Consider the following 12,538-nt stretch of genomic DNA (forward strand, 5'->3'; position numbering starts at 1 on the left):
TATACTTCTGAATTTGTCTTGGAATTGCAAGATAAATCTCCACTATGTTTACATGTATTGATGTTCTATCTGGAATCACTTTCTTGCTATGAAAATGGTGTGATGATTATCTGTCAGTCACCTAAATCAGCTTAAACCTTCTGTTTTCATTTTATTCGTATCCATTCTGAAGGAAAAAATCCTAAAGATTGGATTATGGCATTGGAAACACAGCTACAAAAGAAAAGCATAAACAAAAAAGTGTATTCCTACATGGTAGCTGATGAAAAGGATCTTCCTTAGGTATACCAAAAATTTAGCTTGTTTGGTGTTCTAGCTCTGTAGCCTGATGCCTTGTGACAGATTTTTAAAATTTGAAATCTATTTTAATCTATTTTATCTATTTTATATTGTTTAAAGATAGACTCTTCATCTGTTTTGACCTTCCATTTGTTTTTGTTTTCTTTTAATTTTATTCTCCAGTTTTTTTAGGGAAGCCTATTTCAATCAAGTAGAAATGTCTTGTTGCATGCAGCTGAAATAACACAGATTTCCCCTTCCTTCAGCAATGCTAAATTTATGTTCATAGCTACCGTTGGGGTTTTAGTTTAGTCTTAGGTTTTCCTGTTAAAGGAATTTTCTCCCATATGCATGTTGCTAGGGGACAAATAGCTGTACTTAAGAAAGACAAAAAGGGAAGTGGGGCGGGCCTGGCTACTCCTTTGTCTACACCTGGGTGTGGGTCCAGTTCGCTCTGAGCGTCCGGAGAGAGAAGCTGCAGAGAAAGGAGCTGCTGCTTCTTTCTTTTTGGCCGTTCTTTCTTCCTGCTGGAAACAACGCCGGGACCCCAAAAGCCGCTTTCCCTGCCCTGCTGGAGACCGAGCTGTGGCTGCCCTGCCCCACTGCTGCTTCGAGCTTTTCGCTACGCTGTAGCCCTGCTCGCCCTGCCTGCCTGGGCCTCCGTGGGGTTCTCCCATCTGGATACATCTCGCCTGCCACCCGGGATTTGCATTCGCCCCTGCCGTTCTAGCCTGCCGTTCTAGCCTGCTGTTCCTGAGAGTCCGGGATCAGCTGCCCAGGGGTTTGTGAAGCCTTTGTTCCATCCCTCCCGGGACCCCAGGCCACCAGTGCCACGTGCTCCCCGAGCTCGCTCCGGAGCGCCCCCTGCAGCCGCGGGGGAACCATCGCACCTGCCCTGCTCACCGGGAGCCGCCAGCGCCCCTGCCGGCTGCGAGCAGAACTGCACCCGAGGGGAAAGGGCCCGGCAGCCGAGAAGGCTGGGACTGGGTTTGTGTTTGCTGTTACTGCCATAGTTGTTGTTGTTCTGTTTGACTGGTTATATACATATATATATATATATAGTAAAGAACTGTTATTCCTATTTCCCACATCTTTGCCTAAAGGCCCTTGATTTCAAAATATAATAACTTGGAGGGAAAAGGGGTTATATCAGCCACTTCAAGGGGGGCCTCTGCCTTCCTTAGCAGACACCTGTCTTTCAAAACCGAGACAGCTACATAGTATAAAATGCTCATAGATACTAACACCTTTCTTGCGAGTCAAAACATTTTTAAGAGTGTCAAAAAATTTTAGGAAACATTCATTTTATGGGCATTTTACTAAATATACTTTAAAATTTTAATGAGGTAAATAATGATAATACAGACCACATGTTTCCTTCTTTTTTCTAGCCACCTTCTTCCTAGATGTTTTAAACTTCAGCCTTCCAATCACACAGTTCGCAATTAAATTAAGGACTTGTGTTTAATGCAAATAAAACCCCCTGCTTATCCAAAATGCAAATTAATTCCAGTTTGAAGCACCTCTGCAAATCCTCACAAATTTGTGTTACCTCTGCATTTTGCTTCTAGTGTCTTTTACAGGTTAGAATCCCTGGGAATTCAGTTTTCCAGAGGGACAATGGTGGGTCCTAGAAAATGAGAGCTGCCACAGATAAGACTCAGCACAGTCCACAAATAGAATGGAAGAAGTCTCTAAGTAACAACATTTAACTAAAAAAAAAACCAACCCAAACCCAACCAACTAAACCACAGCAAGACCAAAATGAAGCAGAAGTCCCCTTCTACTTTCTTTACTCTCTGTTGCGAAGGGTTGATGTTACTGAAGTATTGCTTTACATTAACCATCTTTAGTAATAGTTCTTAACATACTCCAGACACTTTGTAACTCATAGATGAAGACTGGATGCTTTTAACATCTCTGTTTTATTCTTAATAGTGTTTGATACACAAGACAAGCCATTACATAATTATACTTTTCAGTGTGAAAAGGGTCATCAACATTTGTTATTTGGTGAAAAATGTAGCACCTTCCCCTGCAACTCACAGTCTTTCACTGACTTTTTCCTTATTATGAATTTCGTATTCTTGGTTTTGTCCTCAATTTACCTTTACCCAGCTGTGCTCTCTAAACTCAACCTTTTTAATACTCTTCCAGACTTCTTCTTCTCCTAAATAAACTTTATTATTTTTTATGTGCTTTGGTGATGTCATTTTCTGGACAATCTCCTATTCTTTAACTTCATTCCATCATACAAATCACCTTTTAGAAAAGAAATTATGTTCTTATTGCAGGAAATGACTTAGATATGTACCAACACCAGTTGCTGGAACTTCAGCAGAGACTATTGTATGCTGAAGAGGAAAATAAAAAAAGATCACACGAACTGAACAGTGCCCTAGATGAAATTAAACATATAATTGCAAGAAGAATGAACATGACAAAAAACCACACAGGTTTGTAGGGGTAATCTCTGCTTTTTTTTTTTGCTTTTTTTTTTTTTTAAGGACGCCAATATGTGAAGTTTAGTGACCTGGCTTCTTCCCATTGTTTAACTGAACTTACTAGTTACCTTGCCTTACAGGCTGTTGTACATCTCTGTCTATCTGCACACTGTAGTTACATGCCATAGATTGACAGGTTGATTTTGTCACCTAAGATAAATGATGTGGTTGTGCTGGATCTGCCTTCCTTCCTGGTGAGATTGGCAGAGCTACTTCCCTGGGGAGAGAAGGAAAACTAGAAGTGGCATCTCTGTGCTGGAGGCATTTCACAGTATACCCCAACTTCAGAAAGAATCTGGGTGCGACTGAAAACTACCATTTAACAATACTTATTTTCATTCAGCACAGCAGGCTGATAATCAGATTAAAATAGGGAATTAACCAGGACTATTACAGGGGAAGAAGGAACAAGGTGCATTTCTTCTTTGTATAGTCAGAATTGTTTCTTCTCCTGTTCTTTCCTGTCAGTTTTTGTCTGTTTATCCAATATTAATTCACTGGGACTGTTCAGACGTGTATAAACAAAGGGCTGAGCATTGGCAGGGTGGTGGCCTTAGGAGCTTTAGAATAGAGTCATGTTGTCAGCCCCCAGTAGCCCCACATGCCGTGGGCAAAGAGTTACTGCCTAATGCACAAAACAGCAGTAAAGGAGACTGCAAGTTTCCTTTGCCCCTCCTTTTGATTCTTACTGGAGCCAGCTAAATTTCAGAGAGTATTAAACCTGTCAGTTCACAGGATTTAAGGCAGAAATTTTTTTAAATCATTGAATAATTTTCCTTTTATTTTTCCTTACCCTTCTGCTTCCCATTCCAGCCATGTTTCATTATGCAACCAAAATTAAAAAGTTTATTGTAGTCAATGGAACTAAACTCCCTTGCCAATACTTGATAGGTACTACTTCCAAATAAAGAAGGAAAGTCCTTGCAAAGTTGTGAAGGTGGTTAAAAAAAAACGTTTCTATGCAGCAAAATTCCAGTATATGTAATGGCTTAACAGTATGGAAAGACTTGTGGGTCTCTTTCATACACAAATGTCTGGGCATATATATACATCTGAAAAACGAGGTTCATTCTCTTCTGAGAATTTAAAAGTTTAATAAAAAGACAATAAGAGACACATAAAGCAAAGAGGTAATGGCCGGGTGCCTTGGAGCTCTGCCAAGAGCACACCTGATGCCCAGGGATAGTCCTTTTTTTATACCATTTTTACTGTCTGTTCTTTATGTATATTCAAACTTTTCCAGAACTGTTCTGCATGGCCACTCCTTGGTTCCGCCTTTTTAGAGCATGTGCATTTTTCTGCCTTGCGGTTTTATTTCTTTTGATTCTTAGGCCTGGGCTCGCTAGATGAGAGTTGATAGTAGAGTGGGCCTCTTAACTTCCCCAGACAGTAAGGGTTGATAGCAGCTTTGGGCCTCTTTGCCCCCCGGGCAGAGTGTTGATAGCCACTTTGGCCTCATCCTCTGTTCGCTTGGAGGTTATCTTACCCGCTCACACTTGCTAAATTCTTGCTAAAAAGAAAGAAAACTACATCCACACAGCATTTCTAACATTATATAATATTCACCTTAATACTTGCGAGAAGCCAATATTACGATATGCGTTTATAACATCCATGTATGCTTGTTTGGGGGTTTTTAAAACTGTTTTCTGTAAGGTAGGGAATCTCTTTTTGGTCCTAATTTTCAGTGGGAGTATCTTTTGAAAGATTAAAAACTTAAAATACTGCCCATTCAGTAAGCCTCTGCCTTCCTTGATCTGAGCTGAGTGAATAAAGCTGATGATGGTTTTTGTGATACTCGTATGTAACTTTGAAGGGTGGTAAATTTTGGGAGTTACCTTAGATGCATTTCTTGGAAAAAGTAACTTTCCATCCCAGTCAGTAAACATTCTGTTGTTTTCATCTTTATTTTAAAGTAGTAAAGAAAACAAAATCCCTACTTTTCTCTTAACTGCTATAAGCCTTTTGTTTCTTGAACAGTTTTTAAAGGCCTGTATATGGTCGTTCTTTTTACCATAGGACTTTTTATAAACTGAGAACTTTTGCTCAAGCTGTGAAAACCACCATGTGTTACTTTTTGGGGAAAGCATTTAAGTTTATTAAGTAGTTAAGAAGGTTATTAATCAGAATCTGTGCTTCTTTTCATTTAAAAATTGTTTGCCAACTATGTAAAAAAGCCCGCAAACTGAACAGTTTTTTACTGCTGCCTTTAAAATAACTTCTTACTGTGTTTTAAGATGACTCAATCCTGCAAGTGTGTAGACACAGGGAAATACAGATGGTGCTCCCAGGATGTTCAAGCTTATAATGTAATATATATAACGTATAATCACTTCTGAGGAATAGTTCTGATTGAATTGTGTGTGGTAACCTGCCAGTGTTCAGTTGAGCAAAACAGGTGAAGCAATAGGCTGCTCTGCTGGCTTTTTACTTCATGTGTACCTCTGCGTTTGTTGTGTCTTTAAGGTGATATGAAGTGGAAAGAATTAAACTTCCCCAGCAAACTCCCCATGCATCTTACAAATGTGTACTACTATCTCCCTCACCTTCGAGAATATGAAGATGCAATTTTCCCAAATGTTATTTTTGGGCAACAGAGAACTGGAGGTAGAAAATAAAGTTTGGCTTCGATTTTCTATATGTTTTTATTTTATATTAATTTCTAGCAATGAAGCATACTCAAAAGTTTGGAATGTATTTTCTCCCTTAGCTTCCTAATGTTGTCAAGCTGAATGAATTTTAATAGCAATAGCAAAAGTACTTTAAAAATGCCCACCCCTATTTCAAGTCTTTATCTCAAAGTATTCTGAAAACCTTTTGAAATATCAACAAAAAATAATCTTAATTGAAAAACAAGACTATTTTTTGTTTTAATCATATATTCATATGGCTAAGATGCAGTAGCTGACATTTTTTTCCACACAAAATTATTATGGATGAGGAAGCCAAGGCGAATTTACAATGCATTCAGTTTGCCAATGTGAGAAGCAAAGGGAAAGGTGATGTGATAATTTAAAGGATATTAATATATCTTCAATATAGCTTTTTCATCCACATGAGAAATCAGCTGACGCCTGTAGAAATCATAATGAATTCCAGTGAACTATAATACAAATTTTAAATGCATTGTTCTAACTGTCATGTGCCAGGTAAAAGAAACATGCAAAAATAGTAAGCAAAGAAGAAACTAGTCAACCATTCTGCTGAGTTTTGTATTTTGTTGAAATTTTTACTTTTCTTTAGGATGATTTTATATGAAGAAACTTTGGCAGTGATTTTTGATTTAACTAAAAAAAACCCCAAGCCCTGGACCATGCTTATGACAATGGATAACTTTCTACAGACTTCTCATTAATAGGTGTAGTTGTAGCAATGTGATCTAGTGTTGTAGTTCTCACTGCAGTGCCCCATAGATTCAGTGTCACTAATGAAAAAATACTCTATGTTTAATCTTCTTTTATTTGTACGGGAAAATCACAATAGCAAGACTGCAGTTTAATAAGTACAGGATGGCCTTCAGTATATAAAATGAAACAAACCCCAGTGGTTTAGCAGGATATGTGCTGGGAGGGAACATTGGCACTTTGGTGGTTTTGAGCTGACACTGGCATGGAAGTTAAAAGTGAGAAGCAAGTCACTAACTGCACCTACTGTTTTATTTCAAACTGTTGCTTCCTCACCAGCCTTCTGAGATTTTGGAGAATGGAAATCATCTGCAAGGACTAAGATTCCACAGGTTTACTGAGCTATGTTTGGCCACTGATTTAAGTAATGCCCATACTAATGAAAAAAGAGACATGCTGCTTATGGTCTAATGATATAATACAGCACAGTGGAGTCATTTGCTACTAGTGAAGTCTTTGCCAGGGACAATTTCAGTTCCTTTATTTTTAATAACAACAACATCTTAGTTCTTTTCTTCTTATTGATGCTATGAAAATCATTGATGCATATCAATTAAACTGCTCAGAAGGATTTTTGAATTGGATTTCTTTCTGAGATACACAGCATTCACTTCCTGTGAGAACCTGCTCACTAGAGCAGTGTTGGTTTAACCCTTCCTACATAGATCTCCAAAGCAAGAGCAAGCACTTATTTTGCAATACTCACTTCGGAATCTCAGCAGCAAACACCTACGTGTTTGCCAGAGGTAGTGGCATCTCTAAGTTCTCAAATCTAGACCTGGTGTTTATAACACAGACACAGGTGTCTCTAAACTAAACATAGCTGGAGGTATCTCTCCTTCCAGGTAGTAGAGCAAATGCTGTCACAGTGCTAAGGAAATATTAACTGTTGCCAAGTTTCATGGTCACATCAAATCAAAATTAAAATGTAATTTCAATTTCCCTTAAAATTACGTGGCTTGCGGCATTCTCTCTTTGCAGTCTCCCTGGTGATGGGTATTCCTACAGTGAAAAGGGAAAAACAAAATTACCTGATTGATACATTGCATTCCCTACTGTACAAACTTTCTGAAGAGCAAAAGAAGGACTGCATAATAATCATCTTTATAGCAGAGGTAAGTTTGCGTGGAAAGGTGCAGAATGCTGTTAGACAAAATGGAGATTTATGTCTAAGTGTAATATTGCAGGAGAGGCTGCAAAATACTGTTAACTTGGCCTTTGGGAGGGATTTCTTCAGGGCTAGAGGAGATGGTGAGCAGTTAGTGCCTCAATGTTCGTTTGTGGAAAAAAAACCTGTAATGCAGAAGATTGAGGGTAAAAAGTCATATTACATTTACCAACACAGTCATTGGGTCAGATTTTCCAACAAAACCATATGAACTCATTATTTATCTCTGAATGTAAGGTCTTCCGCTTCCAGAATGAAATGTAAGTTCTCCACAGAAAAGTGCTATAGAACCTGAAGAACATAAACTTAGTCTAACAAATTTTCAATTTATTTATCTGCTGGTTTGATAACATATATCTTGCAAAGCATCTTGACATATTGGAGCCTTCTGCATGTGTTTTGGCATTTCCCATGCAAAAGAAAACTGTTCAGAGCCTTGAACATGTTTGGGAAAGTAAACAATGCTCAAGGTAAGATATTAGGGATAAATACATTTTTTTTTCTCACTCAAAAATATCTTGATTACATCAGAAAAAAAGCTACAGAAGGGATTTAGCTAGTAAAGCTTCTAGAAGGTAAAAAGACTGTGCAATTATTCAGACTTCATATTTATTCTTCATGTTTCTTTTTCCTTTCATAGACGACGTTAAATTTATACATGTATTCATTAACAGTTACAGTTTGCTTTTTTTATGGTTTAGTCATCACTTTTGCAGGTGTAAAAGTGTCAAACAGAGTATAGTTCACTTTAATAAGTTTGGCCATGGCTTCCACTTTTCTGTTTGGATCACAATGATGAGTACAGAGGACCAGTTGTATTGGCTGTAGTTCCTCTTCAGCATAGTTTTTAGGAGCTGAACTTACTTTGCAGTTGGTATTTCCCAATGAAGAGCCCTGGCAGTGATGAGCTTTGCCTGGCTGCCATTCAGGTAAACTTCTTATTACAGGGCTTCAGAGAATTCTGTGAGTTTTTAAGGGTTAATTTGTGAATAGTTTCCCACTGTGGAGAATCCTAGTGTGACACTTTGAACAAACAGGAGCTGCGGTTGTAGTAATAGTCCATATCAGCCAATTAAGGATTAAACTGCCATTCTAAGAATTACTCTCCCTTTTTACCCAACCCAAAAGTCATGTTCTCACAGCTTCCATTTTTTCAGCCATGCAGTAAATTGGAGCAGATAACCATGCTGCTATGAGAGGTGATAAGAACATTTTTTTATGAGAGGAGGACAGGTGTGTTCACTGGTCATGAATCCACACTTTCCTTTTTCCCACAAAGTTTTAAAAGAACAAGGTAAATGTTTACATCATGGGTTAAGCTTGAGTAACTTATTGACTGAGAGTGAGTTTTAAGTTCTGTGTATTATTTTTCTTAGCACAGTTCTTCACTTTTTTTTTTTTACTTACTGCAAATTAAATATATAATCGTTAACAATTATTTGTTTAGTTAAAGAAAAAATCTGAACTCCTAAGACAGTTATTGTGTTGCTTTAGAAATCACATCCATAAAACTTTGTACTCTTAATGTAGTTAACAGATGTTTTGCACACTAAAACTGTTACTTTTTTTGAAACAGCAGCAATGAATGTACTCAAAATTTCCAAACAAAGAGTTGTAAGTTTGTTATGTTAGGAAGAAATGAAATAAAAATTTTAAGTATTACTGGCTTTAGAATATTTTGCTTAGGTGATTTTTTTCTCATCAGCCCTAGGCCTCTTTTGTGATTTTTGGATGATTAACCTGAAACAGCTCTTTTTACTGACAGTTACGTGGCTGTGCTTTACTGGCATAGCTGAACAGATTTTTAGCCAGAAAATAGCCTGGCCTTCTGCAAAAGCAGTGAATAACGAAGTGCAGAATTGGCAGCTGGAGATAGTTGGAAGCAAAAGTGAACTGCATTGACAGTTTCATTGGCTTGAAAAGTCCGTACTGTTCTTTAGTAGAAATGCTGCTGTAACATACCACGTTTGTTTGGAAGGAAAAAAATTAGAGAATAACAATTAAGTATTTGTGTATAAATATTCCCTACAAAGTGTTGTTTAATACAAGAATGGGTGACTTTTAATGAAACCCTCCCTTCTTTTCTTTAGGTGGATGTAGAGTATGTTAAGAGGGTTTCAGAAAGTGTTAAAACCAGGTAAGTCCCTCAGAGTGTAACACTCAACCACCAGTGTGAACACATTTTGAGCTTTTATGGAAAGAATCAGAACATTTCAACACTGAAATGGAACTGCTCAGTAATGAGGCAAAGGTGCACTCTCAGTATGTGTGCCATAACACACCGTGAAATTCAGAACAGAAGGATGTATATCAATTTATTTTTCGTTTCTTATTTGATAAATGTGCTTTAACTAACCAGTCAAGATCTCAGCTTAAATCTCTGATAAATATTTACTTCTGCCTAAGCTTTTTCCCCACAAAATTAATGATGTAATTCATGCACCTGAGACTACATGTATTAGGTCCCCACTGACTACACAGCCCTGCAGTTCTGCTTGCTCTTATTTTTCTTGAACAAGATCCCTGGGGGAGTTGATCTTTTCCTCCTCATTTGAGGGTTTCTGCACATCCTCCTTCACTCAAGGGTTTCCCCCTGTATTTTGTGTGTGGGTTTCCCCCAGAAGACTCCTCACACTGAGGCTGTTAGCTAAGTAATATTCATCATTTCCTGCCTCCAGAAGGTTTAGCTCAGCTGGGAGTACTGTGGCAAGGACAAGGGGAAGAGGCAGTCCTTGGCACTGCCAAGGTACAATCCCTACAGCAATTTAAGCACTCAGATAATTTTTTTTATTTCTTTTTGGCTTTTGCAATAGTTCTGCAGAGTATTTGCTTTGTCAGGGTTACACAGTAAGATTGATTTTTTTTTTTTCCATAATGCTGGTACTCTGATGTGTTTAACTTTTAGTGTTACCTATTTTTACTAATCATAGGAAATGGGAAACTCAGTTTTGAAAGCTCTACCTGTTTTGTGTTGGGGTTTTAAAATTTTTGTTTGTCTGTTTGTCTTTGTTGAGGTTTTTGTTTGTTTGGTTGGTGGTTTTTTGTTTGGTTTTTTTAGCTGGTTGTTTTGTGGGTTTTTTGGAGGAAGGGGGAGATTTGACTTCAAGGTTTAGCTCCCAAAGTAGGTTACACATTTTTTCAATGTCTCTTTAAATGGAAAATTTAATCCTTGGAGCAGACACTAGATCCAGACTCCCCATTTTAAACTCCTGCTCTGTGACAGCACAATTTTGCTTAGAAAGTAGAATTAGAGTTGGAGCAAGGGTAGGGAAACTGGGAGCTTTCATGCAAGGGGGAACAGTTGTGTGTTGTTCTAGGTAGTAGATTTGGTTGTGAATTACTGCTGCAGTTTGGCAACTATCAGGATTGTTAGTAAGCATCTACAGATGCAGGAGGGGCAGGATTTCTGAGACACACTTCTCTCCACTGTTTTCTGAGACTTGGATGAGTTCTTGACCTGTCTGTTCTAATGGTTGTTAAAGACTCCTTCTTGGTTCCAAATTTGCCGTCAGTTTCTTTGCTAGAGTTGTGAATTCCACTTCTGGAGAAGCAGACTTAACTTCGGGGAGCTGCTGTCTGTGGTTGCCCTTAAAAGTCTTTTTGAGGGATAGGGTCTCACTAAGATTCTCTTCTCAGCTTCCCCAGAGAAGTCCAGTCTGGAGCCCTAGAGGTTATTTCTCCTCCTGCTTCTTATTACCCAGATCTTTCCAACCTGAAGAAAACACTTGGAGATTCTGAGGACAGAGTAAGGTAAGATGGCTATATAAAACCTAAGAACTTTTACTAAGAGTGTAAAATAGAAAATTCAGAAAAAGTCAGCATTATTTGAGCTGATAATGTTTTTGCATTTCAGAGCTAAAGGACCTCCATTGTATTTGTAAAAAAAATTTACAAGGGGATCTTGAGAAAAGCTATGCTGCACATCAGCTTCAGGATAAGAGCCAAGGCATCTCCTTTGGGTCTTGACTTTAGGCATCCAACAGGTTTTAAACCACATGGATAATGCCAACAGGCAATAAGCTATTTCATCTGGTCATAAAGGAAAAAATAGAAAAATCTTTAATGTGACTCATAAGGGAGAGGCTTTGTGAACACACAGAGGAAACCCCATGTGGCCCTCTAGCTAACTACTGACAGCTACTGTGGGTTTAATTAATGACCTAACTTTTGGTGATCATCGACTTTTTATCTACTGTTAATATATCCTAAATGGTGATTTCATTCACTCATGTGCCCCAAATTTACTAAGACAGGGATTATAAGCTAAAAACCAATTATTTATTGGAGGAAAGTAATTTTCTTTCAACCAACAATAACTAATTTATCAGAAGCCTCTGCAACAATGCAGCAAGAGAGCTGCCATACTGAGAGTTTAGGCTGGAGGAAATCAGCTAGTATATTTATAAATATGTGTGTATGTATATTGGTTTTATAGATAAACCTTATGTGTTTATACCATAGACCATAAACAAGTTTACATACTTATAATTTGGATCAGTTACACTTTTATGTTAATTAAATACTGATAAATTACTCTCTAGTCTTTCAGTGTTGATTATCAAACATCAACTTCATCATCTGGTAAAATGAGAGACTGTCCAAAATATGTGTTTATATTTAAACCCGAAAATTAAGTTTATCAACCTGGTTTTGTGCTGTACATATGTAAAACCACTTACTTTTTCATCTTTAAATAATCCATGTGTGTTTACCTCTACTCTTCATAAAATGAGTAGAATCTTTTAAGTCATTTGACATGAACAACTTGTTAGACATTTTGTTTCAAGCTCCACTGACAGATGAAAATTTTTTGTTTATTTAATGTTAACTTTTATAGGAAAATAAAATTATTTACAAATGTTTACACTGATTGTAGAGGAATGCTTTTGCACTTAACAATGGGTTAGAATACTCAACCTTACAATTTTATTGTAGAGACAAAAAATGCAGAGCATTAGAAGTTCTCTTATTATAGAAATAACCATTGCAACCCCCTCAAAAAGCTTATCAGAATTTGCTGCTTATGTTTAGGTGGAGAACTAAACAGAATTTGGATTATAGCTTTTTAATGCTATATGCTCAACCTAAGGGAACATTTTATTTACAGGTACGTCCATATTATCATTAAGTAGCAGCAATACCTCTGTACTGATGATTAGCTGTGGCAATTTTAATTTGTTTCA

General features: G+C 37.5%; 1 protein-coding gene across 2 annotated transcripts in view; it reads left to right on the forward strand.

The window, feature by feature from the left end:
- The window catches only part of MGAT4D (MGAT4 family member D), a 37,404-nt gene that overhangs the window by 9,368 nt on the left and 15,498 nt on the right, over positions 1-12,538 (forward strand). For both annotated transcript variants that reach the window (XM_042051951.1, XM_042051950.1), the window contains exons 2-7: positions 2,574-2,735; positions 5,250-5,390; positions 7,169-7,302; positions 9,446-9,492; positions 10,992-11,105; positions 12,387-12,462. In XM_042051951.1, the coding sequence (XP_041907885.1) occupies positions 2,574-2,735; positions 5,250-5,390; positions 7,169-7,302; positions 9,446-9,492; positions 10,992-11,105; positions 12,387-12,462 (674 nt within the window). The remainder of the gene's footprint in view (positions 1-2,573; positions 2,736-5,249; positions 5,391-7,168; positions 7,303-9,445; positions 9,493-10,991; positions 11,106-12,386; positions 12,463-12,538) is intronic.

The sequence above is a fragment of the Corvus kubaryi genome, unplaced genomic scaffold, assembly GCF_017639235.1.
Source record: "Corvus kubaryi isolate FWS band 111438036 unplaced genomic scaffold, C.kubaryi_AGA036_p1.0 77, whole genome shotgun sequence".
Lineage (NCBI taxonomy): Eukaryota > Metazoa > Chordata > Aves > Passeriformes > Corvidae > Corvus > Corvus kubaryi.